Source organism: Equus przewalskii, chromosome 15, assembly GCF_037783145.1.
Source record: "Equus przewalskii isolate Varuska chromosome 15, EquPr2, whole genome shotgun sequence".
NCBI classification, from domain to species: domain Eukaryota; kingdom Metazoa; phylum Chordata; class Mammalia; order Perissodactyla; family Equidae; genus Equus; species Equus przewalskii.
In genome coordinates, this window is record NC_091845.1 from 34,928,219 (window position 1) to 34,954,941 (window position 26,723).

The 26,723-nt window shown below is 43.8% G+C and overlaps 1 protein-coding gene across 4 annotated transcripts in view; it reads right to left on the reverse strand.

Moving 5' to 3' along the window:
• CACNA2D3 (calcium voltage-gated channel auxiliary subunit alpha2delta 3) overlaps positions 1-26,723 on the reverse strand; it is an 832,052-nt gene that overhangs the window by 489,331 nt on the left and 315,998 nt on the right. For all 4 annotated transcript variants that reach the window (XR_011526928.1, XM_070574989.1, XM_070574988.1 and 1 more), the window contains one exon: positions 19,024-19,186. Coding sequence is in view for 3 of the 4 variants with exons in the window: in XM_070574989.1 (XP_070431090.1) it covers positions 19,024-19,186 (163 nt within the window). In the remaining variant the exon portion in view is untranslated. The remainder of the gene's footprint in view (positions 1-19,023; positions 19,187-26,723) is intronic.

Here is a 26,723-nt window from a genome sequence, read left to right on the forward strand (position 1 = left end):
AGGATGTAACTTCCTCCACATCATCATTTCCTTAAGAATAAACGCCTCTCCCTAAACTAAGGATTGATTGCTGACCTGCTGCATTCACCCTATGACCACCCACCTGGCGACCACCGACCTGCTGCGATCACCGAATTGCTGTGCCAGCAAAGCAATCTCGTGACTATTGTAAAAGGGACATTCTAATCATATGTGATACATGCTCTTTGACAGTATACAACCACTCTCTACACCCCCACTTCTTTGGAGTGCTCCATTCCTTTGTGAACGGGCTCTCCCGGGTTGGCTCATAATAAACTTATCCCAATTTTGATTTATAGATTGGTTACGGATTCTTTGTGTCAACATAGCTATGGACTGAGTCAGTTCTGGATTTTGTGAACTGCTGTGTTTGGGCCAAATACACTGACAAATTAGCTGCGTGAAGGCCCAGCCTCACCTGCATCTAAGATTAAACCCTAAGGCCAGCCATTTGGCTGCTGGGCCAAGACAATGACCTCTCAGCTCTCAGGATGAAGAGGTGCCAGCCCAGCACCTCTGATGGAGAGGTGGCTCTTCTTAGTGGCCTAGTGCATGACTGTGAGAAACGCTGGGGAGACTACACAAGGGCACTTGTGAAACACCAGTCCCCCTAAATATCTATGTGGAGGGTTACCAGACCATTAGAAATTTCACTTGTACTTTTGTGAAACCAGCCTCCTCACAACTAGCCATTTCAACTTCTACAATATTGCACTCCCGCATCTTCATGTTTTTGCTGTTAATTCAAGACACAGCGTAACGTAACAGATGCGTTCAAACTCCTTGCTTTGCTTCTTGGCTGTCACTGCCCTGGCCCCAGCTGTCTTCCCACCACCATCTGAGGCTCGACAAGCCCCCAGTGGCCTCAACTTCAGTCATTCAGTGCCAGAATATGGTTGCATTTCTCAGCAACCCAGCTAATTATCCACTCCCCATTTAAAGTCAGATCTTGGTCTCCATCCTTTGTCAACAGAAACTTTGACTTAGATTTCTGTCAGTGGAGCTAATATAAACCACATCCCTCCAGAGACAGAGCATCTCTGAAAGAATTCCTCCCAACTCGGCCATCCATAGTACTGAAACATATGCCACAGCCCTGGAAATGGAAGACAAAGCTCTTTCTGGCACAACCTGAAAGTGTATTACGTGTTTCCTACGACTAAGCTATTTATTAAGAAAAGTGGCTGCTTCAAATGGGAAAAGCATATTATCTTTGCTGCCACATTGTCTGAAAAGGGGGCAAAGCTCACAGCACACTCCCTACCGTACTGTTCAAAGGTCTGACTTCATCGCGAATCCGCTCTGGTGCGGGTCGGCTAGTCTCTAAATTGTGATTCCAAGAAGAGGGCCATCCCTGCCCTTCCAACGCTGGCATGTGTGACCAACAGCAGCAGGAGATACTGGAGGATGGGTGGGAGTGTCCACCCGATTGCATCCGGGCTGAAGGAGGTCCAGGCCCAGTCACATCTCTGTGCATCCTGCTTCATTTGCGCTCCTTCCCTGACAAGAGTTACTCCTGTTAACACCAGGAGTCGGGGCTCTGATTTGCAAACAGGTCCCTGAGGAGCACCTTTCTTTAGGATAAATTCTGCGAGTGAGGAATGACTGACCTTCCTAACAGACACACTGCGGATGTGTGTTGGCATTTCATTTCTCACCACCTGTCACCTGATGGAAACTAGCAGATAAAGACCCCTCCCGCAGACACGAATGGGGCCCATTTGTCACGGTGCCTTCCTCGTACAGGCAGCACGCTGGGCCCCTGCACCCAGGAAGGTTCCTTAGTTTTCCACCCTCATCCCCCAAGTCCTTTTTTTTCCCTCAAGTGACAATGTACTTGTTAATTCCTAACATTAGATAATAAATGTCATTTTCAAATATTTTATGTGACTCTGAATTTGAAGGATGAGGATGGTTTTTCCTGTATAAGTAAAAAATAACCACCAAACCTCCGGTCCTGTCTCCTTTTTTACTAACTTGAGTGAGACTTGGGAGGGAAAAAAGGGTGAAAAAGTGTCAAAAGATATTTTATATCTTGACAGTTGAAACAAGTTCTACTCATATCTTCTTCAGCGAACTCCTTAGAATGAGATACAGGGGAAAAGAAATCTAAAACTCTAGAAGGAAATGTCTCAGGATAAGCAGAGGACATTTCTGGAGTCAGACTATCAATAACACCAGCCACAAAAATAACTAGCCGGGTGAGGGGAGCCTGGCACGAAATCTTTCCCGCCCCTCCTCCCTCTCCCCACCCCTCCTTCTCCCCCTCCCTCCCTTTCTCCTTCCCTTTGCCTTTCCCTCTCCCCCTCTCTTTTCTTTCTCTCCCCATTTCTCTCTCTCCCTCCCCTCTCCCCTTCTCCTGTCTCTCTCTCCCTATCTCTCTCTTTCCTTATCTCTCCCTCTCCGTCGTCTCTCCCTCCCTCTTTCTCCTTCCCTCTCTCTCTCACTTCCTTTATCCACTCCTTTCCTCCCTCCCCCTCTCTCTATCATCCCTCTCCATTCTCTCAGGTAGCTTCTCCTCATCACAGTGCCAGCATCCTGAGCCTTACAGAAGTCAACTGACTCTCACAGAGGTTCAGGAACTTATCCAGTCTGACAGCCAGCAAGTGGAGGAGCAGGGACTGGACCCCAAGCCTGCACTCATAACCACTCCATGACGCAGCAGCCTTAGTGCTGGCTCTGCGCTTGGCAGTGAAAGATTCCACCCCCACCTCACCCACCCCAGTTTAAAACAAAGAAGTCCCTGCAGACCTGGTCACTCTCTGAAAAGATTCCACCCAGGACAACTGTGGGAGCCCCTGTGCCTCCTTAGAAGGATGCCAAGAAGATCCACCCCAGAATGAGAACCCCAGGGATCCTAAGGGCTACAAAGCTGGCATGCAGGTGGCTGTCCTCATCCTCTCTGCTAGGATGTCCAGAGCAACCCTAGGCTCGTTCCCCAGCTGAGTGAGGTCCTGGCCCACTGGCTATGAGAAAGCTCCAGAAGCCTCCCCAGCCAGCTCCCACTGTATGTGGACCTAGCAGGGGGACTGAGCTGCAGGAACACAGGACCAAGGCCAGGCAGCATCACGAGAGAGGAGGCAGAGGGCCTGAGCCCCCTTGAGGCTGTTAGGATCCCCCTCAGAGAAGAGTTAGAGCTCCTAGGGGTGGAGGAGGGGGAGAAGACACACATTTACCCACTGGTGAGGTCACTGTCAATGAGCCATGTTAAACTGTAGCCAACAGAATGCAGGACAGCTATGCCAGGGCGATTGGTACTTAGTGTCTGCAACCTGTATGGCACGTGCTGACCAATCCCATGGGCATAAGCCTCAGCCTGCAGCAGGGCCCACCTGCGATGCCAGCCTCTTCATTGAGGGGAGGGATTGGAGTGGGCAAGGGGCACTGGGGAGGGGTTCTTGGAGCAGTGGCTATTTACCAACCGCACACATTGTTTCAATATTTCAGCCACCAATCCAGTCATACTGATGATGCTTCCTGGCTGGAAGTCTGTCCTGGCTGCAGGAACTGTCATTAAGAACTAACACGGCAACACTCTGATTGAGTTTTGACCAGGCACACCCAAGAAAACCTTTCCTCATGATCAGTGAGGAGCAGCCTGGGTGCTGGGCTTCTCCCAGGCCCCTCTCCTGGGAGGCTCTCGTTGCTCATTAAAGCATGGCAGATAAGACAACTGATTCTGGAGTCAGAAAGACCTGGATCTGAATTCAGACTTGGACAAGTAGCTTAACTCCCTGAGCCTCAGTCTTCTCCTCTGTAAAATGGGTGAGCAACAGCAGTGACGGTGGCTGATACTTTTTGAGCTTTCTGATATGCCAGAGTGCACCCCCCCTCTCTCACGCACACATACATACACATCTAGTCCTCACAGAAACTTCATGTGTTGTGTTGGGTACAGTTATTCTCCCCTGAGACACAGGGTAGTGAGTATTTTGCCTGAAATCACACAACAGCTGAGTGGTAGAGGCTTGATTCTAACTCAGGCGGTTTGGCTTCATAGCCCATCCACTGACCCACCAGACCACCAGACTGGATTACCTCCTAGTCATGTGGGTGCTGCAGGTGTCCGGGAGACAGCGCAGATGGAGCACTTACTGCAGCACCTGCCCACTGTCAGCGCACAAACATGGCGGCCACTGTCCTCATCATCCGTCGTTACCGTTTGGGAGATAGAGGCATCTTGCTGGATCTTATGTTGATACCTGTTGGGTTTTTCACTTAAAAAGAGTGAACAAAATGAAGCTTCTCTGAGAGTTCAGTGTTTCTTACACTTAAAACTGACAGTTCTATTCTTTACTATCCTTCTTTTCATTCAACATGGTAGACCTGAACTATACTTAAAATCCAGTGCTTTGGGAATGAATGAGTATGAAAGAATAGGAATATCACTCAGCCATTTGCTAAACTCTGTTCACAAAAGAGAGGGTAGAGCAAGAAGGACCAAAGAAGAAGACACCATTTGGCCTAACGGGGGAAAAACTTGATTTGGCCCACTTTCGGTACACCTGCCTCAAATCTTCTTTGAAAGAAAGAGAGTAAATTGGCAAATAAGAAAAGAATAAAATCCATATAAATTGATCCATTTGAGACACGCACCTATTCCGTGAAGGGAGATACTCCACTGCTAACGAGTGAAGGATGGGGAAGGATCCTGACACAGGTGCTCCCACTGGACAGGAGAAACTAAAGAGATAAGAACAGACTATAACAACCATTCTTGAGATCCAAGAGAATATCCCAGGAACACTGTAAAACCTCACTGAGCAAACAGCCTCCAGACATTCTTTAAAGTCTGGTTTATGAAAAAGCAAACCAGCACCACCCAACTCTGTGTGCCCCTTAGGAGGGCCTGACCAGCTCTGCCCTTTGCTCAGGGCCCCTGCTCCCGCGCAGGAAAACCCCATTATCCCCCTACTGCTGGCCCATTACAGGCCCTTTCACTGGTCCTGAGCATGCGCCTCCACAGACAGCCCCTCACCACCTCTTCATCTGGGCTCCTGAGGCACTGATCCTGCTATTTCCCCTCCTCCCTCTGCACTGCTTTTGATGGCAGTGAGTAGAGAACATGAAAACCCACCCCAGAAAAGTCTCTGGAGGACGAGAATGGTCCAACTTCCCACACCCAGCACTGGGCCTTGAATAAAGCAGACCCGAGGGAAGACGTGTCCACGTGGACTCAACTGCAGAGGCTCTGCTTCAAAGCTCTGGTGGGAAAATCACAGACCTGGAGCCAGAAGACTTTAAACTCCAGTCTGAGTCCCAGCACGTAGAGTTACATGCCTTCAGTCTGTCTAAGATAGGGCTTAAGCTACCTGCCAAAAGATAAAGTCACAGCAAGTTGAATCTATCTGCACATGGAGATAGGCAGCTACCCACAAATATGAGCATGAAACACAGCAGCTGCGGGTGTTGAGGAGCGACGACTCAGGAACTGTTCTACTGCCATGAAGTGAGGGAAGTGTACAGAAAGAACTCACCCACTTCAGAATGGAGGGAGAGTACAAGATGGTGGCCCTTTGAAGATAAGAAAATGGAGCTGCCTACACTGTGCAGAAAATGATGTCTTAAAAAGCAAATAAGGTAACCAAGTCATGCTTACTAGAAATCCACCCAAAATATCTGAGGCATGAACTTTTTGATGTCACAGCTTTGACAAGCAGAGATTTTTGAGGAACTGGTAGCACTGAGCAGAGAATACACATGAGACTGGGCATCCTGTCGTCAAGGTCTCCCTGTGCTGTCAAGCATTCTTCAGGTAGTGAAGATGCAACCTCTGGGGCCAATCCCCCGTGACATACGTCACTGATGCAGGTCAGGCTTGAAGAGGGGTTCTGAGTCAGGCAGTAAAGCAGAAGGGACTGGCTGGTGCACATCTTGGCCACATTAGCCCTGGGCCTCCATCAGGCACCCCCTCACCTCTAGAGGGTCCAGTGAGGCCCAGGAACAGCTGGTTCTAAAAGCCCTCTTGTAAAGTACCTAAGACAATGCCAATGAGAGCACAAACAAGACTGCAGAGCCGCGTGCCTTTGGTATAAGACTAGAAAATCTCACCTCTAATCACAGTTTTCAGTGCGGCCCTTGGAAGCACTGACATATTTTCTTCCAAGTGCACAATGTTCTTCCTATTTGAGGCAGGGCACCCCCATGTCTGTGAGTGACCAGAGTATCATGGAATCACTTTAGAAGGAAACCATTTCTCTTTTCCCAGGCCAGCATCATCTGTATGAAAATAACTACTGCCACCATGAAGACACAATATAACATTGACTACAACCATCAGCAAAGGCAGTGTCCACACACAAACAACTTACTTGATGGTCCTCCTGCTTCTAACAAAACCTCTGTCAGCCACGTCCACTGCAAGCCCAAAGGACTATCAACCAGAAAGCTATTAAGAATGTACATACTGTTGTTTCCTTTTATTGGATTGATGTGTACCTGAAAATTACTTGTAGACGAGTAGCTTTTGTAAAATAAGTTCTTTTGTTTTCAATTCCCAAAAAAGTAACATATGTTCACAGTAAAACATTCAAACTGAACAGAAGGGTGGAAAGTAAGTAATTTCTTGTACATCCCTCTAGAAAGGTTCTGTATACTCGAGCATTTACTTCTGTCCTTCACACACACACACGCACAGGCACACTGTACTGTGTATTTCCTTCCACATCTTCTCCTCTGTATCTTGGTCACTTATTGGTGTACCTTTGAGACCTTTCGTCTGAGCACCTGGAGCTCCAGCTCCGAGTCATCAAGCCCCAGGATACACACATGCCTTCTGAGATGTTAGCGGCTGTTCCATGATAAAGGATGTCATAATCAAATAAGTTTGGGGAAAGCTGACTCATACAATTAAATGGCTTTCTCTATGGTAGAAACTCCTATTCCTGGAATATCTCATGTACACAGTAGACCACCAGAGTGACAGATTTTACTGCCCTTATTTCACCCCAAAATAATTTTCGAGGACTACTTACCAACATCTTGTGCAATGCAACCTCTCTTCATGCAATACTCCCTGCCCTTCCACCCAACCCGCCCTTGGCTAAAATATTCCCTACCCATCCTTTAGATAGACCTCAGTCGAGCTGGTCTTCCTCAGGAAAATGTCCTCTGTTGATGGCCATCTCCCGCCCCTAGTTCACCCCTGGCCCAGGCTGAGTGGCTCTGGGACACACTCTTGCTGAACCCCACGCCCTCTCCTTTGTTGTGTTCCCTCTGGTTGCATCAAATGCTCAGTGGTGCGATTACTTTCCATCTGCCTCCCCGGTGGCCTGTAAGCTCCATGACAGCATGGGCATTGCCTGCCCATTCATCAGCACACTTCCTCATGCCAATGCCTAATGCCTGGCACACAAGAGGTGCTCTGTGCATATCTATTAAATCAATACATGATGGTGGTGTCTCCAGAAACCAGCTCTGCAAACGCCACTCCAGTTGCTACAGTGGAGGAATTCACTTCTCCACACCTACTGCAGTGAACTTCCTGGTGAGGCGAAGAGCCTTTTTGCATCGTGAATCACTCTCTCCTAATACTCGGCCGCATGCATTTTGCTACGGCAGGTTTGCAGGATTAAATGTGGAACTGTCTCATCTTCGACAGAAATATCCTCAACGTGTGAGCAATTGGTACCCACTGACATTCTGATGCAGAATTGGCTTTACATTTTTAAAAAGACTTGCTGCTGCAACGTTTATTTTGATCAGGGAAAGAGATTGGGAGTGTTTATGTAAAATAAGACATTTATGATGGATTTTCACATGCTGAGAAGAAAATAGCACGATTCAACAAAAACAGGGCCTTCCTTTTGCCACACATATGAAGGGTGCATGTAAACAGCCATGACACAGCTAAGTGAACACTCGGACACAGCCGCAGGGTGGTGGATGTGCTGCACGTAGGACACAGTATGAAGGGGCAGTGTATCCTGGGGGTCTGAAGTTCAAAGTGTCAGGGTTGCATGCTGAATCACCCATTTTACTAGCAGAGTCCTCCTGAGCAAGTCTCTAAGCCTCAGTTTCCCATCTGTAAAATGGGAATAATAACTGTTCCTACTTCACTGAGCTATGGGTAGGATTGTACCGCATTAGATCAGGCTTGTGCCTACACAGTACACACCACATAAATGTTATCTAGAGGAAGAAACTTGGTATAGGGAGACATCAGTGGACTAATGCACAGGTGACTCTCTCCAAGGACAACGGGTAGGTGTTCTGGAAAGAAGATTCCACCAGCTTGGAGCTGGGAAGAGGGGAAAGAGTGTGAGAAGTGAAAAGGAAGAAGGTTTCCTTCACGCCCCTGCCAAGAGACCAGCCCACAGCAGAGAGCCCCCAGGCCCTCCTAAGAGCCCTGGGTCTCAGACAAATGAAAGCAAAGAGCCTTATTTGAAGCCCTACAGCATTTAGTTGACAAGAACATCAAGGTTCTCGGCAGCCATGTGGCCTGAGCAGTTGGACCTGAACACAGAAACTCCCACGTCCAAGCATGACGAGTGAGCGGAGGGCAGGTGCGAGCACCAGGGACCCGGTCACTCGCAGAAAGTGCTCACCGGCTCTGACGCCCGTAAGCGCCTCTGGTTCCACACTGTTCTCTGTTCACTGAATTTCCTGATGTACAACTCCAGTGATCAAAGTGTTCCAAGGTACAGGATAAAAAAGAATGTGACCTTGTTCAGGGTCATAGATGTTCCCAGGTATAAGTTGCACCATTATGTGCTTCTCACTACTGTCATTCTTATAACACGACCAACAAAAGTGACTCTTAATAAGCTTGTACTGCCTCCTAGCCAATGCCAAAGCTTCCACATACATTGTTTCATTTAATCCTCACAAACCCTATGAGGTAGGTATTAGCGAAATGCCTACTCTACAGATGAGCCAGCAGCACAGCCTGAGCCTTGTGGACACGGGTCAGCATGGAGGCAACAAGCACACGTCATACACACACTCAGACCACACACCCTGGGACAAGTCCTGGGGCCAACCCAGTGCATCCCAGGCGGGCTGCTGAGGAGGCCTGGGGCCAATTGCAGGACTATCTGTGTGTCTCCTCTGTTCTTCCAAAACCCTGGAGGCCCAGCCTGCATCTCCTCAGCAAAGCAGTCCCTTCCTCATTCTTGGGGACCTGCGGTGTGTCGCGGCTGGTTGAGTCAGTCCGGGGGCAGTGGTTCTTAACCTGTTTTCCCCACTGGACCACACATGACTGTCAGCCCAGGCTGCAGGACTAACCCCTGTCACGTCCAGAGTGCTGAAGATGGCCCCGCCTTCTCCCTCCCAGTCAAATTCAGACTAGGAAGCAAGTGCCTGAGAGTGATGTTATCATAGGAATGACCCTGAATTCCCTGAGTCATTAAAAAAGAAAAAAGTAAATCAACTACAACTCTGACTCTCTTACTATTACTGTGACAATTCACAAATACCGAGACATCAGGTGATAAAAGACACCGTTAGCCATCATTCCTGCTCTTACATTGTCCTTTACCGCCTCTGGCCGCTCCTTTTAGAATTCCTCTAGCCTAGATAGAGCTCCTACCCAACTGAAGCCTCCATTTTGATTTCTATTATTCTGAAAAAAAAAAAAGACAGAGAGAGATTAAAAAATACAAACAAATTAAAAGACCCTGAAAGTAGTAGTATCTTATCAGGCAGACATCTAAAACTATTTTTTTCAAAAGCAACCCCTGCCCCGAAACAAATCAAATTCAGATAGAAGTAGAATTGACAGACTGATCCATCTGTGATCTGTAGCAATGCAGGACTCAGGTAGTAATGTAGTAATGCGGGATCAGGTAGTAATACTGTAATGCAGGATCAGGTAGTAATGCAGGATCAGGTAGTAATACAGTAATGCAGGATCAGGTAGTAATGAAGTAATGCAGGATCAGGTAGTAATACAGTAATGCAGGATCAGGTAGTAATGTAGTAATGCAGGATCAGGTAGTAATACAGTAATGCAGGATCAGGTAGTAATGTAGTAATGCAGGATCAGGTAGTAATGTAGTAATGCAGCAGTCAGGTAGTAATGTAGTAATGCAGCAGTCAGGTAGTAATGTAGTAATGCAGCAGTCAGGTAGTAACGTAGTAATATAGGATTCAGTTTAACAGGTATCTCTGGGAGCTCTTTTCTGTTCCAACCCTTGTGCTAGGTTCCCAAGGGGATGAAGAAAACACAGCATCTTCCTCCAAGTTCAGGGGAAACAGCCCAGTGAAAAAGAAACCACTATACTGTGGGGACTTGTTGGAGCGGCAGGTGACTGTTCTGGAGAGGAGAGGAGGCCGGAGGGAAACACACGGCTCCAGTGAAGCTGGGCTCTCAGGAAAGGAAGAGCCTGGCCAGGGCGCTGAGAAGAGCAGGCTCTGTTGGAGGGCAGAGCCTAAGGGAAAGCCGAAGGCTGTTTTGGGAGTTAAGTCCTGGGACCATGATGGGGAGGAGGAGCAGGAGAGGAGTGGCCAGCAAAAGAGGGCAGTGAACCGGCATCAGTTCTTCCTACAAACAATGCTGAAGGGAAGGGAGAGCCTGTACCTGAGCTTTTGGGCAGGTCTGCATCGGGAACTCACCCAGGAGCAGGGAGGAGATACTGGTTCGGCGGGAGGAGTCAGTGTATCAGCTCCGTGCCTCCGTGTGCCAGGCGCTGTTCTGGATGCTGCAGCTTTCACCTCCTCTAGCGCTCAAATGACACTTTGCACCTTACAGATAGGGAAACTGAGGCTCGGAGAGTGGAATGCTTCTCCCCAGTTCCCCAGGCTGGTACCCAAAAGAACTGTGATGCACGCCCAGGCCAGCTGGACTCCAAACACTCCCTGATGGCTCAGGAAAGAGCCGAAATAGTCCAGGATGGAGAGGATGGGGACTGCAGGGTCAGTGCTCAGTGAAAGGGGAGTGGGGGAACATGGAAGTGTTTCAGAGACCCTTAGGGAGGAGGTACAAACTCGTTTTCCACTTGGTTTTTAGGGAACCACCCACTAGCATTTGAAGTCATCAGCGTGTCCTGGACCCGACTCTAGAACAGAGGCTGTGGAAGGTTTGTCTCGGAATTGTTTCACAGGAGACTGTGGAAGACGGAGGTCCCTACTGCTGCCTCCCACACGTGGGGTAATGGTAAAGGAGATAACACAGCTAAGGTGCTTGGTGCAGCACAGCCCGGTAAGTAATCAACTCATTCATTCATGCATTCCTGCATTCAACAAGTGCGCCTTCTGGGCTAAAGATAAGCCTAAACACAGGGGTAAGGAGCCACATCACATCCGCCTTCCACTCACACCACTCCTGAGAAAATACAGACACAAAACTCTGCATACACACACACACATCTATGCAGACCTATGTTGTATTGTGCACACACACACGGTCACAAGTGTGAAGGAACTGCCCAAAGAACTTGAACTCAGCCACTCAAACTGTAAATTTTAAGACAAAAAGAGTTATTCTGTGATATAAAATTATAATTTCCAAACTAGAAGAGAAAAACCATGAGTACTTTGGATGACAACCGTGGAGTCACTTCAGTGGCATATCTCATGTGAGTCTTGCCAAACACTACGGCCCTGTTGCACTCACACTGGTGGAAAAGGGTTGGGGAAGTTCACCTGGCCTTGGGGAGGACAGTAGGTGCCAAAGGCCCTGCAGTGGGGGAGGTTCCTGAGTGTTTCTCTAAGGCTAAAGCGCTGGGCCCAGGCCTGATCCTCCGATCTCAACTCCCAATTCCAACTGATGGCCACAGCACCATCACATCCAGTAAAGTGGGGAGACAGACACGAAACTCCAAACGCTTCAGTTCAGAACTCCAAAGAGAAAACAAACCGTTTAGAGTCCGAATTTGTTTTTGACATCTTGGAGTCAGTCTCTCTCTCTTTCTCTCCCTTTCTCTCTCTCTGTGTCACACTCACACAAACACACTCACAGGGAAAAGAAATAAAAGGAAAGAAACAAATTCTAAACACAGCTTTTTAAAAGGTTCATGAGCCTTCCTGTACATCAAATGGCTCTTGGAAAACAACGTTTTAATGATTTCCGTGTAAACGAATCAGAAACATATGGATTAAATTTGCCTTAAAATATACACATGTAATTAAGGGGAAAAGTGCTTGGCAAAACTCATTTTGCATTTTATCAAGCCCAACATCTGAAAAATAGGTTGGGACATCTGACAAACCCAAGGCCAGTGACCCCGCACATACCTGCAGCAGCGCACACGCTCCACCTCGAAGCAGGGGACCCGAGTCCGCCCCACCAGACCCTCGTCCTTTCCTGGGCATTACAGAAGAACCTACTGGGTTGTAACAGACAGACTGATTCCCAGGCTCTGCAACGGTGATTGTGGGGTCCCTTTTCCTGGCCCTGAGTCCATTTTCAGGGGCTGGGCCCCCACGCACAGGAGAGCCTCGCGGCCCAGGCTTGCCTGCCTGGATACCCTGCTGGGGAACTCTAGAAGATGAAGAGGTGGTCTAGGTTGGGTCCTACAATTCCCACTCCCCCTCACCTCTGCCTGACAGTCCACCTCTCCCTCAGGCCCTCCATTATGGTGGAGGAAGGGGAATCAAGACTGAGTGTTCTTTGCAGTGTCTTTTCTTCATCTGTGCGAGAACAAAGTGGAAAGGATTTTTTAGTTGCTCTCTTTCACTCACTCACGTTGCAATAAGTATTTATTGTGCACCTACTATATGGGCCTGGTAAATCATCAGAGAAGGAAACAGATAAGGTCCCTGCCCTGGGGAGCTGACCTTCTTGCTGGAGCTTAGTCTCCAGGGCCAGGTCTGAGGGCTCTCCCCTTAGCCATCCAGTGGACTGTGCACCATTCCTCTCCCCTGGGTTTTCTCCACATCAGACCCTGAATCTCTTCCTCCTTTCCCTTCTTCCTTCTTCAGTCTGAGTGGCTCAGTGTTCCACCACAGACCTCTTTCCAGCAAAGCTGCCAACCATATTTTACCTATCCCCACGGTTTCCATGAGCTTCTGATGCCCTCACAGCCCCTCGGCATCTGGCCAGCCCTCACAGGCCCCCTAGATACCTTTCTGACTCCCGAAGAGGTCTGGCTGCTCCTGCTGCTGCTGCTGCTGCCAGGGCCAGCCCAGCCCATCCTGTCCAGAGCCCCGGACACCAAGTTTTCTCACTCTTAAGAGTCCCAGCCACATGCTCACCCACCTCAAGACCTGCCCACAGCTTAGTCTTTCTGCTGGACACACTTCACTACCAACCGCTCCTTGCCTAACTCTTTTCTATCCTTCTCCTCTCAGGGAGACCCTTCTTGAAGCCCCAGGACCAGGTCAGGCCCCTGTTACATGCCCCTTAGCACTGTAGCCTCCCTTCTGTAATTCTTATCACTCTGATCATAACTAGTTCAGCATCTCTCTTCCCCTACTGCTCACGGAGCAGGGCTCATGCTGTCTTAGTCATGGGCATTTCTCTTGAGCTTGGCACAGTCAACACTTGATGAAAGGAAAGAAGGAAGGAGGGAGGGAGAGAGAGAGGGAGGAAGGAAGGAAGGAAGGAAGGAGCAACTGGACGAGAATACTTTAGAATATTGAGGCAATATTTTATTTGTTCTCCCTGCTATTTCACCCTTTCTGTGCCAAGCAGACAGTCAGAGCCACTGTATTTCTCACGTCAAGGATGTTTACAGGGCTTATAGACACAAGCTACATGAGTCAGCAGCTCTCTCTGGCTCCTATGGGAACCTCAACTCAGTGAAGTTATTAGGCTGGGTGTCATGCAGAGAAGTGGAGCGATGGCCAGAGAGCAGCGAGAAAGGCAAGACTCTGGAGAAGGGTCTGAGGTCTTGCCACAGTGCCCAGTGGGAGCCCAGGGAGAGGTGCAGCTTCAGGAATAAGGCTGGTGATGGGCCTGGTGCAAGGGGACCCCAAGGCCTATGGTTCCCAGCCTGGGAAAAAATTCCCATACCCCAAGGTGGCCTGGAAGTAACTGAGCCGCAGACACCAGGAGATCCTGAGGGACCAGGTCCCTGTTCTCTAAGACTTCACACCCAGAGAGGCAGCAGAGTAAGCTGGACTTGTCCTCTTAAAACTGAGGTCCACAGTGGCGGGGACCTTCCTACCCGTGTGACCTGGAATAAATCTTTGGCCTCCCTGAACTTTAGTTTCTTCATCTGAAAAATGGGAGAGGAGAATACTGCCTGACCTGCCTCGTGGGACTGCAGAGGGAATAAAATGAGGTCAAGGTCATAAAATGATAGAGAAGTCTAAACCGACAAAATTATAAAATTCATATTTTCCTTTATCCAGCCTAAAACTGCTGAAAAAGAAGCTACTATCTTTACTTTTCTTCTGCTTGGGTCTAAAATGCTCACATGCTACAGGCTTCTTTTCCTTCCTCTCTGCCCCATGGCCAAATTATAGAATCAGTTACGTTTAATGTTATCTATGGGCACTTTTTAAGCCATCACCTTTTTCTTATTTTGGTGAGGAAGACTGGCCCTGAGCTAACATCTGTTGCCAATCTTGATCTTTTTTCTTGAAGAAGATTGTCACTGAGTTAACATCTTCCTCTATTTTGTATGCGGGATGCTGCCACAGCACGGCTTTATGAGCAGTGTGCAAGTCTGCATCCAGGATCCAAACCCGCAAATCCAAGGCCACCGAAATGGAGTGCATGAACTTAACCACTATACCACCAGGCCAGCCCCAAGCCATCACCTTTTTATTCCACTTTTGTCACCTCTCCGTCCTCTGTCTCACTCAGCAGCATCGCACTTACTGCACAGTGAGGGGGAGCAAAATGTGACAAGGAAAAAGGTGGAAAACCCTCAGATTAGCACTCCAAACCCCAGAACAACACAGAATCACAGAGCTGCCCATCTGTGCTCTTCAGCAGCCATGGGGGAAGAGAGAAGCAGAAGCTTATAGTCCAAACTCTGGTCCATTTGCAGTTGTTGGGTTTCGGGCGCTTTAAAACAAAAACATTTGGGAGAAAATTATTACCTTTTCCTTTATAGACCCCCTTGAGAAAAATGGCTTACAGACCAGCAGCCCAGGAACTGAGGTGGCATGAGGCCCTGGGTGTGGCTCTGGTCCCTGACTGGCCTCCCTCCACACCATTTTCCAAGTCTTATTCTCTATCTATCTTGGAGAGTCTGTGAGCCACCCAACATCCTCTCAAAAAGTTTCTTTTCCATTTAAATCAGCCAGGGTATGTTTCTGTTGCTTGCGAGCACCATGGGAACACTACAGCCCTGGTTGACTTCTCACAGCCCAGGAGGCACAGAAACTGGTGTCTGTCCACCCATCCTGTGTCTGTGGAGAGCTCGTTAGGGAAAGAACCTGGCACTTGAGGCAAAGGGGGGCACTAGGCCTAACCAGCAGGGTCCCCTGCCCTCAGAGAACTCCAAGTGGAGAAGGAAAAAATTGTATGCAATGCACTTCTGGAACAAAGTGATGCTAGAACAAAGGAATAAACCAAAGTCACTTACATAACAAAAGACTGAAAGCATTAAAGAGGTTGTATTGAGCTGGGTTTTAAGAATGAGCATTTGGAAAAGCAGAAAAGAGAGAGGTAGGAATAATAGGAATGGAGTGAAATAAGTTATAATGGAGGAAAGAGAAAGGCAAACTCAGTGAGTAGAAGGAGATCTCACCTGGGTGGACAGAGTTGAAAACTGGAATGAAGGGCAAGGTTGAGAATAGAGCATTTTCTTTCACACACAGCAATAGACAAGCAAACACATACACAGATATACACACCATACAGATGTACACACCCATACATACGTAACACATGTGTAGGTGTTTATGTATATAACGTATGTATATGTGTTTGCGTGTGTGTAAATTTTACACTACTTCAGCCTAGAATGTACTTTTGAAAGAGTTCAGCTTTATCTGAATCCACTGTCAGCTCATCAACAGTTCTCGCTAAAGCATCCCACTGCAGGCTTCACTCACAGACGAAACAAAGTTGCTCACAGCTCCAAAGGCATGAGAAGCAGCCTTCGAACAAGTCTCACAGACACGAAGCCTCACGGGCTGCAGACGCCAGAACAGCCACTCCACAAACATCTGCTGAAGAGGTTTAGTGAAGAAGCTGCTGCATCAGGCACCATGAGGACCCTAACTCACATTTCTAAAGATTCCAGGAAGGAGGCTCTTTAAATTCTCATGGGCAATAGGACAGGTTGCCCACACGTCACCAACTCTGAACATGCAGTCTCTCTCAGGGCCTCCGAGAAAGGTACCTCAAGCACAGAGGTAGGGGCTGACCTGGTTCATGAGGCTGGTGGCAAGGCCCAGGCAAGAAAGTGGAAAATAGACATATTTTACCAGGTATATTTTACCAGCCAGTTAGTTTTATCTACTACAAGTTATGCCCAAGAGCAGAGCGCACAGCAATTCCTAAGCAAATATCAAACCACTCTGCCCCACGCCCATGGGGGTCCAAGCTGCCAGAAGAGCATGACCCTGTATTGGTTTCCTTTGTTGGGGGCAAGATTTCTAATCCAGGAACATCACAGCCAGTGACCAAGCTCTGAGCATGTGTTTTGAGTACATGTCATCAATAACAAGATCTGAGCTGGAGGGCCCTCTAAACATGAAATACATTTCTGCAGCTTAAAAAGAAAAAAGACTGTTTGGGGCTGGTTTGAATTAGGTAGAATGGAGACAGGAATTTTCCTGAAGTCCCCTTCCCTCTCCCTTGGGCAGCTACTCACTGCCTGGCAGAGACAAGATAGAGAATCTTGCTGATCTTGGTCCACGACCCCACAGGCTGGCTGGGGGACTGCTGGGACTGAGTCAGGGCGGTAGGCAGACCCCGTGAGGCTGCTGAGGATGACTTTAAATATTATCTGCCTCCACAGCTCAAGCAGTCTGTCTCTCTTTTCGGATTCTGTCTATCCTCGCAGTCACGATGCTGTAGCCTGTGTGATCAGTGGCAGTGCTGGTCCCTTATGTGTTGCCGCCATCAAAAGGTACAATTATGCCTTTAAAGCTCAAGGTGCAATTAAATCTCTATAATAGCGCTAATGGCTCGGGCAACCTTGAAGCAGCTGCCATATTTTAAAAGAATTCATTCTGAGTTGTTTCATGTCTGAAAGTGTTCTGTAAAATCTTGTTAACTTTTCATTTTCAGTTGAGAATGTATTTAATGCTGAGAAGAGGGCTTCCTCCAGCCATACTGCACAGAAGGGACAGCTGTCCTTCATCAGCTGACAAGATCGCCCTGGAGGCCTCAACTCCACTGGACAGAGCTGAGCTCAGCCCTCTAAGCCTTGGGCTCCATTTGCCCCATAGGGAAGAGTCCAAAGTCAACATTAGGTCACTGGATTCAGCCCAGTCCAGAGCCCACTAGGAGAGACTCATGCTCACATCACTTTCTCTAAGAGGGTGAGAGAAAAAAGACAACACGTGGTGGCCCACATGAGCAGGTGGTCAGGTCCCCTCCTTGCAGTTCCCATTGCCCCCTACTTCCCATAATGGCGGCCAGTCACTAATGATCTCATTACCTGTCTGTTCCCCAAGTAAACTGTGAATCTCTTGAGAGAGGGGCTGCGTCTGCTCACCACGGGGTTCTCATAACTGTCAGAACAATTAATGAATGGAGGACTGCCTCCACTGAATATTAAGGATGAGTAACAGGTAAATCATGAAAGGGAGACATTAGGTATCCAGCTACAAAGAACAGGCATGACGGAAACGTTTCAGAGACAGTGAATTGGAAGCTTTTTAATCATTGACTAAGCTCTGTTCTTTTGTTTGTTTTTAAGATTGGCACCTGAGCTAACATCCATTGCCAATCTTCTTTTTTTTTCTTCTTCTTCTTCTCCCCAAAGCCCCTGAGTACATAGTTGTATATTCTAGTTGTAGGTCTTTCTGGTTGTGCTATGTGGGACGCTGCCTCAGCATGGCCTGATGAGCAGTGCCGTGTCCCCACCCAGGATCCGAACCAGTGAAAACCCCGGCTGCCAAAGCAGAGCGCACAGATTTAACCACTCGATCACAAGGCCGGCCCCTGACGCAGCTCTTTAAACAGTGACCTAAATGATTTAGAAAGGCAAATTATATTCATGCTATTTCCTGATAATAACAATGACAGCTAAGATGCGTTGAGCACTTTCCACGAGTGACTGTTTCACTAAGGCTGCACACACATCATTTCACATCCTCACAATAACCGAGGGAGGCAGTATTCTTATCCCTACTTACAAAGAGGGAAACTGGGGCTCAGGGAGGCAGTTACTTGCTTAGGATCACATAGCAAACAAGGCAAAGAGCAGGATTCAAATTCAGAGCCCTTCTCTTGACCATGACATTCTTGTACGTGATACTGATATTGGGGGGGTGATGGAAACCAGCCCCGACAATTTTTAAAACCTCAATGGCAGATAATGGGGCAGATTTTCACTTTGAATGTGCCATGGCTTTCTGATTTATTTTTCTGAGAGGATGGCTCTTTGTTTAGGAGCCTCCTAGGTATGATAAAGCAGTGCAAAATCCTTCTCAATAATGGTGAGGATAAGGAGGGAACATCCTTAACTCAAACCCTTTATACACATCATCTATTTAGTCCTCACTATCACCTTGTGTAAGAGACACAATTATTATCCACATCCTAGAGATGAGGAAACTAAGGTATAAAGAGAGGAGGTGGTGTGCCCAAGGTCACAGCCAGTAAGAGATGGAACATGGCGTCTAACCAGAGGCTGTCTGATGCCAGAGCTGGTCCATGGCCACTATAATCCCAGAACAACAGAGCTGAGTAGTTTCAACAGAGACTGTATGATTCTCAAAGCCTAATGTATTTATTACCTGGCCCTTTACAGAAAGTTTGCCAACCCCTGGACCACACGTTAGAGAGACTGATGCAAACAGCAGCTGGGGAAACAGCGAGCCCAGAGTCTCCAGGTGGAACAGGCACACATTTCACCTGTCCAGCTGATGCTGACACACCTAGCATGTAATTGCGTTTTTCAAAGAAAAACAATATCCCAAACCAGCCAGCCCTGCCCCTCATGCCCCTACTCTCCACGCTGTGAAGGGAGCAGCAGCAGTGTGGCTTACCTTTGTTGTACATGTTCGTTGGCACTTGGACGTCACTCAGACTGATGTTCACAGGCAAATTATTAAAATGGTCATTTGGGGCTAAGATGAATTCCTTCCCCAGCTCCAAAAAATTCCCATCTTTGTCCCTTTCGTTTATCAGCACGGCATTGAAGTATTCATACTGAAAGAGAAAATCAAAAAACACTACATGTGGCTTAGGGCAGAAGGCTGTGAACCAAGACAGACCTGGGCATAGGCTGCAGGCCGTCCCCTACACTTGTGGATCCTGCTCTTTGCACGTAATTGCGTTTAGTCTTTTGTATCATGTGTGGTAGCACTTTAAAAATATTTCCCAATGTCATTAAATATTCTTAAAAAACATAAATTTAAGGAGCTGTACAGTACTTGTTTATGTGACTATAGAGAAAACTGCCCTCGAAACCTTTTAATTCTTTAAGTTTTGAAGACAGATCTTCCCTTAGGCAGCCTACATTTAAGTTGAAGGAGACTGGAAATCAACAAAAAATAACAAATATATAATATGTCAGATAGTCATATTTGCTATGGAAAAATAGTAGAGCAGGTAAGGGAGCAGCAGCAGCAGGGCTGTGTTTTTACATACGGCGCTCGGGGAAGGTCTCACTGCCATGGTGACCCTCACACAGAGACTGAATGAAGGGAGGAAGTGAGCTGTGTGGACATCTGGGATCATCCCAGGCAGAGAGATGAAGGCCCTCAGCCAAAAGTGTGCTGGCACGTTTTAAAAATGGCTACTTTGCCATCATTGTCATCATGTCATCATCAGGATCTAACATATACAATGCCTTGTTTATGCCAGAAATTATTCCAAGTGCTTTTCCTGTATTAACTCATTTAATTCTCCTCAAAACTCTCTGAAGTTAGTTTTATAAGTATTTCCACTTCACAAACTGAGTAAACTGAGGTATGAAGAATTTATGTACCCCATAAAAAATTATACAGCTGATAAGCACAACCAGCATTCAAACACAGGCAGCCTATTTCCAGTGCCTGTGTTCTTATCTACTGTGCAGGATTGCAAGATGGCAGATGGCAGGTGTGATTGGAATTATCAGATTGGGAATTTAAAACAATTCTGATTAATATGATAAGGGCACTAAAGGAAAAAGTAGAAAACAGGTAAGAACAGATGGATAATATAAGCAGAGAGATAGACAGTCTAAGAAAGAAGCAAAAGGAAATGCCAGAAATCAAAGACACTGTAACAAAATGAAGAATGCCTTTGATGGCTGATCAGCAGACTAGACGCAGCCAAGGAAATAACCAGTGAGCCTGAAGATATGTCAATAAAAGCTTTCCAAACTGAAAAGGAAAGAGAAAAATTAAAAAAGAATGGAAAACAAGAAACAGAATATTTGAGAACTGTGGGACAATTACAAAAAGTGTAATGGGAATACCAGAAGGAAAAGAAAGAGAAAGAAATGGAAGAAATATTTGAAGTTACAATGGCTAAGAATTCTCCAAAATTAATGACAGTCAACCACAGATCTAAGAAGCTCAGGTAACACAAGCACATGAATATAAAAAAATCCACACTTAGGCATATCAGATTTAAACTGCAAAAAGTCAAAGACCAAGAGAAAATCTTGAAAGAAGCCAGAGAGGGGAGAAAGAAAAGCTTACCGACAGAGGAACAAGGATAAAGATTACACCACACTTCTCAGAAAACATGCAAGCAAGAAGAGAGTGAAATGAAATATTCAAAGTGTTCAAAGAAAAGGTCCACCAACCTAGAACTCTGTATCCAGTAGATTATCCTTCAAAAGTGAAGGATAAACGAAGATGTTTTCAGACAAACAGAAACTGACAGACTATGTTGCAAGTAGACCTGCCTTGCAAAACACATTAAAAGTTCTTTAAGGAAAGGAAAATGATATAGGTCAGAAACTCTGATCTATATAAAGAAACAAAAAGTACTATAGGAGGAATACATAGAAGGTAAAATAAAAGATTTCATTTTCTTATTTTTAACTGACCTAACAGATAACAGATTTTCCAAAACAATAATAGCAACAAATTATTGGGTGATTATAGTTTATGGATAAGTCAAATGAATGACAGCAGTGCTATAAGGGACAGGAGGGAGGAATTGGGAATACTCTGTTAAAAGGTACCTGTACTACCCATGAAGTGGCACAGGATTATTTGAAAGTAGACTTGAGCTAGCTGTAAATGTATATTGCAAACTATAAAGAAACCACTAAAATCATTTTAAAAGGAAATATAATTTACATGCTAAGAAAGAAGAGAAAACTAAGTCATATGAGACAATCAATTAAAACCAGAGAAGGCAGAAAAAGGGTAGAAGAGAAAGAAAGAAAGACAAAAAACGAACAAGAACAATGAATAGAAAACAGCTACAAATATGGTACACGTTAATCCAACTGTATCAATAATCACTCTAAAGGTGAATGGTCTAAATATACTAATTAAAAGACAGAGACTGTCAGAATGAATTAAAAAAAAGACCCCAATTACATGTTGTCTACAAGAACCTCACTTTAAATATAAAGAACAGATAGATTAAAAGTAAAGAGATAGAGAAAGATACACCATGCTAACACCAATCAAAAGAAAGTCAGTGCAGCCAATTAATTTCAGACAAAGCAGACTTCAGAATAAGGAAAATTATCAGGGAAAAAGATAGGCATTACATAATGATAAAAGGGTCAATTCTCCAAGAAGACATCATAACCCCTTAATGTGTATGCACCTAACAGCAAAGTATTAAAATATGTGATGTAAAAGCTGATAGAACTACAAGGAGGAATAGATGAATTCACTATTACAGTTGAATACTTCAACACTCCTCTATCAGCACTTGACAAATCCAGCAGGCAGAAAATTGGTAAGGATATAGTTGAACTAAACAGCCCCATCAGTTGGATCTAATTGACATTTATAGAACACTTCATCCAACAACAGTAGACTACACATTTTTCTCAAGCTCACATGGAACAATCAACAAGATAGATTATATTCTGGGCCAGAAAACACACCTTAACAAATTTTAAAATAATAGGTATCAGGCAATGCCTACTCTTATATTAAGCTAGAAATCACTAATAGAAAGATAGCTGGATGAACCCCAAAATATTTAGAGATTAAACAACCTACTTCTAATTAATATATCAGTCAAAAAGAAGTCTCAAGAGAAATTTTAAACTACATGAAAATTAAAATACAATGTACCAAATTTATGAGATGCAGCAAAAGCAGTGCTTAAAGGGAATGTTATAGCATTGAATGAATACACTAGAAAGGAAAAAAAACTGAAATTAATCATGTAAGCTACTTTAGGAAACTATAAAAAGAAGAAAACTAAATCCAAAATAAGCAGAAGAAAAGAAATAAATAATTTTTTATTTGAAGACTAGAAATCAAAGAAACTGAAAACAGGAAATAGAGAAAATCAATGAAATCAAAAGTTGGTTGTTTGAAAAGATTCACTACAGTAAAAAGACATAAAGCAAAATCAGCAAAGAGAAGAGATACATGGGGCAAAGTCCAGAGGAATTCAGATGCAAGTTTCCAAGAGTTCTTTCCCAGAGTAATCACACAAGATGCACTTAATTCTTCCAGCAGTGAGCTGTGATAACACACTTGAAATGCTGCCTACCAGGGAGGCTTCACAGAGACTCAGTGCTAAGGACTTTTATTGGGAATTGGTCATGTTGCAACACTATTTACCAACTTAACCTAGTTGAATTCATAGAACTCCACACCTAACAACTGCAGAGCATACGTTCTTTTCCAGATCATACATTGAGCCATCAAACAAGTCTCAATAAATTTAAAATGACTGAAATCCACATAATATGTTCTCTCATAACAATGGGCTAAATTTAGAAATCAATATATAACAATGATACGAAAATATCAATGACGTCTAAGAAAAGATATCTAGAAAAATCCTAAAGATTTGGAAATTAAATAAAATACTCTTTAATAATACATGTATCAAGGAAGAAAATGACATGGAAGACTGGAAAATATTTTGAAACAAATGATAAGGAAAAAAAAATCAATATTTGTGAGATGTACCTAAAATAGAGTTATAGAAAAATTTACAGATTTAAAAGCTTACAATAGAAAAGAAGAAAATTTTAAAATGAATTGTCTAAGATACTACCTTAAGGAGATAGAAAAAAGAAGAACAAATGAAGCTCAATGTTAAAAGAATGAGTAAAATAATAGATATAAAAGCAGGAAATAAAACAGAAAACAAATAACAGGAAAAAAATCAAGGATATCAGAAGTTGGTTTTTTAAAATAATTGATGAAATTGTAAAATCTTAGTCAGACTGATGAAGAAAAAAGTAAGAAAGCATAAAACACTAGTATCAGGAATGAAAGAGGAAATATTATAGATCTAACAGATAATTAAAGGATAAAGGAATATTACAAGCAACATTATGCCAATAAATTCAATAACTTGAGTTAAACGTGAAATTACTTGAAAAACAGAAATTACAAAAACTGACACAAGAAAAAATGTAAAATATGATTGGCCCTATATAAACAAAAAAATTGTTTACAATTAATAGCCATGCTAAAATAAACAAACAAACAACTCTAGGTTCAGATGCCTTAATTGACAAATTCTATGAAATATATAAGGAAAAAAATACAAACTATCTTTTATAAACTCTTTCAGAAAATTAGTGGAGGAAATACATCCCAACTTATTTAGTGAGGGCAGCATAACCCTGACATCAAAACCAAACAAGAACATCTAAAAGAAAAAATTGCACACCAATATCCCTCATTAATCTAGATGCAAAAATCTTTACAAAATATTGAATCAAATCTACCTATAGTTAAAAGAATAATACATCACAATAAAGTTGTATTTATCCCAGGAATTCAAGGTTAGTTTAACATTTGAAAAATCAATCAACACAGCTTGCCACTAACAGAATAAAGAAAAAAAATCATATGATCAAATAGATGCAGAAAAAGCATTTGAAAGAATTTAATTTTTGTTCATCATAAAAACTCTCAAGAAACTGGAAATAGGATAAAATGCCCTAAACCTGATAAAGAGCATCTATGAAAAATCTACAGCTAACATTATATTCACGATGAAACACTAAATGTTTTTCCTCTAAGATCAGGAACAAGGCAAGGATGTTTTACCACTTCCATTCAACATTTTACTACTGGTCTTGGCAAATGCAGTAAGACAGACAGACAGACAGATGCATAGATAGATGGATGCCATAATGATTGTCTATGTAGAAAACTCTAAGGAATCACATAATTTACTATAACTAGTGAGTTTAGGAAGGTCACAGGATACAAGACCAACATACAAAAGTCAATTGTATTTCAGTATACTAACAAAGAACAATTAGAAATTGAAATTGAAAGAACAATAGCATTTACAATAGCATGAAAAACATGAAATACTTAGGTACAAATTTTTTAAATTACGTGCAATACGTGTATACTGAAAACTACAAAATATTGCTGTGAGAAATTAAAGAAGGCTTAAATACATGGAGAGAGATATCTTGCTTAAGGATTCTAAAACTCAGTATTAAGATGTTAATTCTACCCAAATTGATCTAAAAATTCAATGAAATCCCAATCAAAATCTCTAAAGGCTTTATGCAGGAATTGCCAAGTTAATCTTAAATTTTATAGAAAAATAAAAGAGACCTAGAATATCCAAAACAATTTTGAAAAAGAAGAAAATAGTCCAATCACATCTCCTGATTTTAAGTCTTATCTAAACTTAATTAATCGAAACAGTGTGGTATTGGCATTAGAATAGACAAACAGATCAGTGAAACAGAGAGAGTCTAGAAATGGAGGGGGACGTATACAGTCAACGGATTTTCAATAAAGGTGCCTAGATAATTCAATGAGAAAAGTATTTTCAACAAATTGTGCTGGAACAAATGACAAACCATATGAAAACAACATCCTCAACCTCTAACTCACAACATATGCATATTAATTCAGATAGATGCTAGACTGAAATGTAAAAGCTAAATCTATAAGAAAATCATAAGAATAAACAAAAAGATGATGAATGCCTTTGTAGCCTTCAGGTAGGCAATGATTTCTTAGGACATAGAAAGCATTTAGAATTTTAAAAATTGATAATTTGGACTTGAAAATCAAAAATGTCTGATCATCAACTTCACTGTTAAATCAAATAGGAAAGCCATTGTTGAGGAAAAAGTATTCATAATATAGACTCTGACAAACGACTTGTACCCAGAATACATTATGAGCTACTATTGCTCAACCAAAAACACTAATTAAAATATAGGCAAAAGATTTGAACAGACACCTTACAAAGGAAAGCACATAAATGGCCAACATGCAAACCATCGGGGAAGTGCAAATAAAACAGTCATCAGAGAAGCGTAAAATAAAACTCAACTAGATGCAATTTTCTACCCACTAGAATAGCTAATATTAAAATTCTGAAAACAATAAATGCTGGCAAGGATGTGGAGTAACCAGAAATCTCAATATGCAAACCCTCAAGAAAGTACAAAATAAAGCACTCATTAAGGAAGTGCAAAATAAAACTCCAACTGCAATTTTATACCCATAGAATATCTAAAATTAAAATTTCTGAACATACTAAATGTTGGTAAGAATGTGGAGTAAACAGAAATCTCATACATTGCTCATGGAAACATAAAATGTTGCAAATACTTTGGAAAACCATTTTGAAGTTTCTTGCAAAGTTAAACATGTATCCACCCTTTGACCCAGCAATTCCACTTCTAGGTATTTACCCAAGAGAAATGAAAACATATAGCCACAAAAAGGTTTGTGTGAATGCTCACCCATTCACAACAGCTAAAAACTAGAAACAACTCGTGTCCATCAACAGATGAAATGATAAACAACTCTGTGATATATATTCATACAGTGAATGAATTATTCATTATTTCTGATTACTACTCAGGAACAAATTACTGACACACTCAAAATATGAATGGACCTCACAAACATTTTGAGTGAAAGAAACCAGACACAAGAGTACATGCGTGTGATCCCATTTACATGAAGTTCTTGAACAGACAGACTTATTCAATAGTGATAGCAATTAAGGCTTGCTTCTGGGAGGGAAGGTGGGGACCCAACGGAAAAGGCACAAGAGAACATCCTGAGTTGCTGGAAATGTTCTCTGTCTTGATGGGGCGTGGGTACCTCAGGTTTGTTCATTTCTCAGTACTCATTGAATTGTACGCTAAAGAGTGCATTTTACTATATAGAAATTTATGCTTCAATAAAAAAAATTAAAGTCACAAAAAACTTTTTAATTTTATTAAATTATTAATTCAAATGGAATTTAATTATTAAATTATTATTAATAATTATGCAATTATTAAAGAAACAAAACTCAATTTAACAAATTGACTGGCCCTGAGCTAACATCCGTGACCATCTTCCTCTACTTTATATGTGGGACACCTGCCACAGCATGGTTGACAAGTGGTGTAGGTCCCACCAGGGATCCGGACTGGCCAACCCCCGGCCGCCAATGCCAGAATGTGGGAACTCAACCACTGCGCCAGGCCAGCCCCACCCATAACCGTTTTTTAAGGCACAATTTATTGTGACCTGACACTCAGAAACAAAAGAAATCATACCTTTCTGCTGAAACATCAACCAAGGGAACGCCTTCGCCAGCAGAAGAACTTTGACCA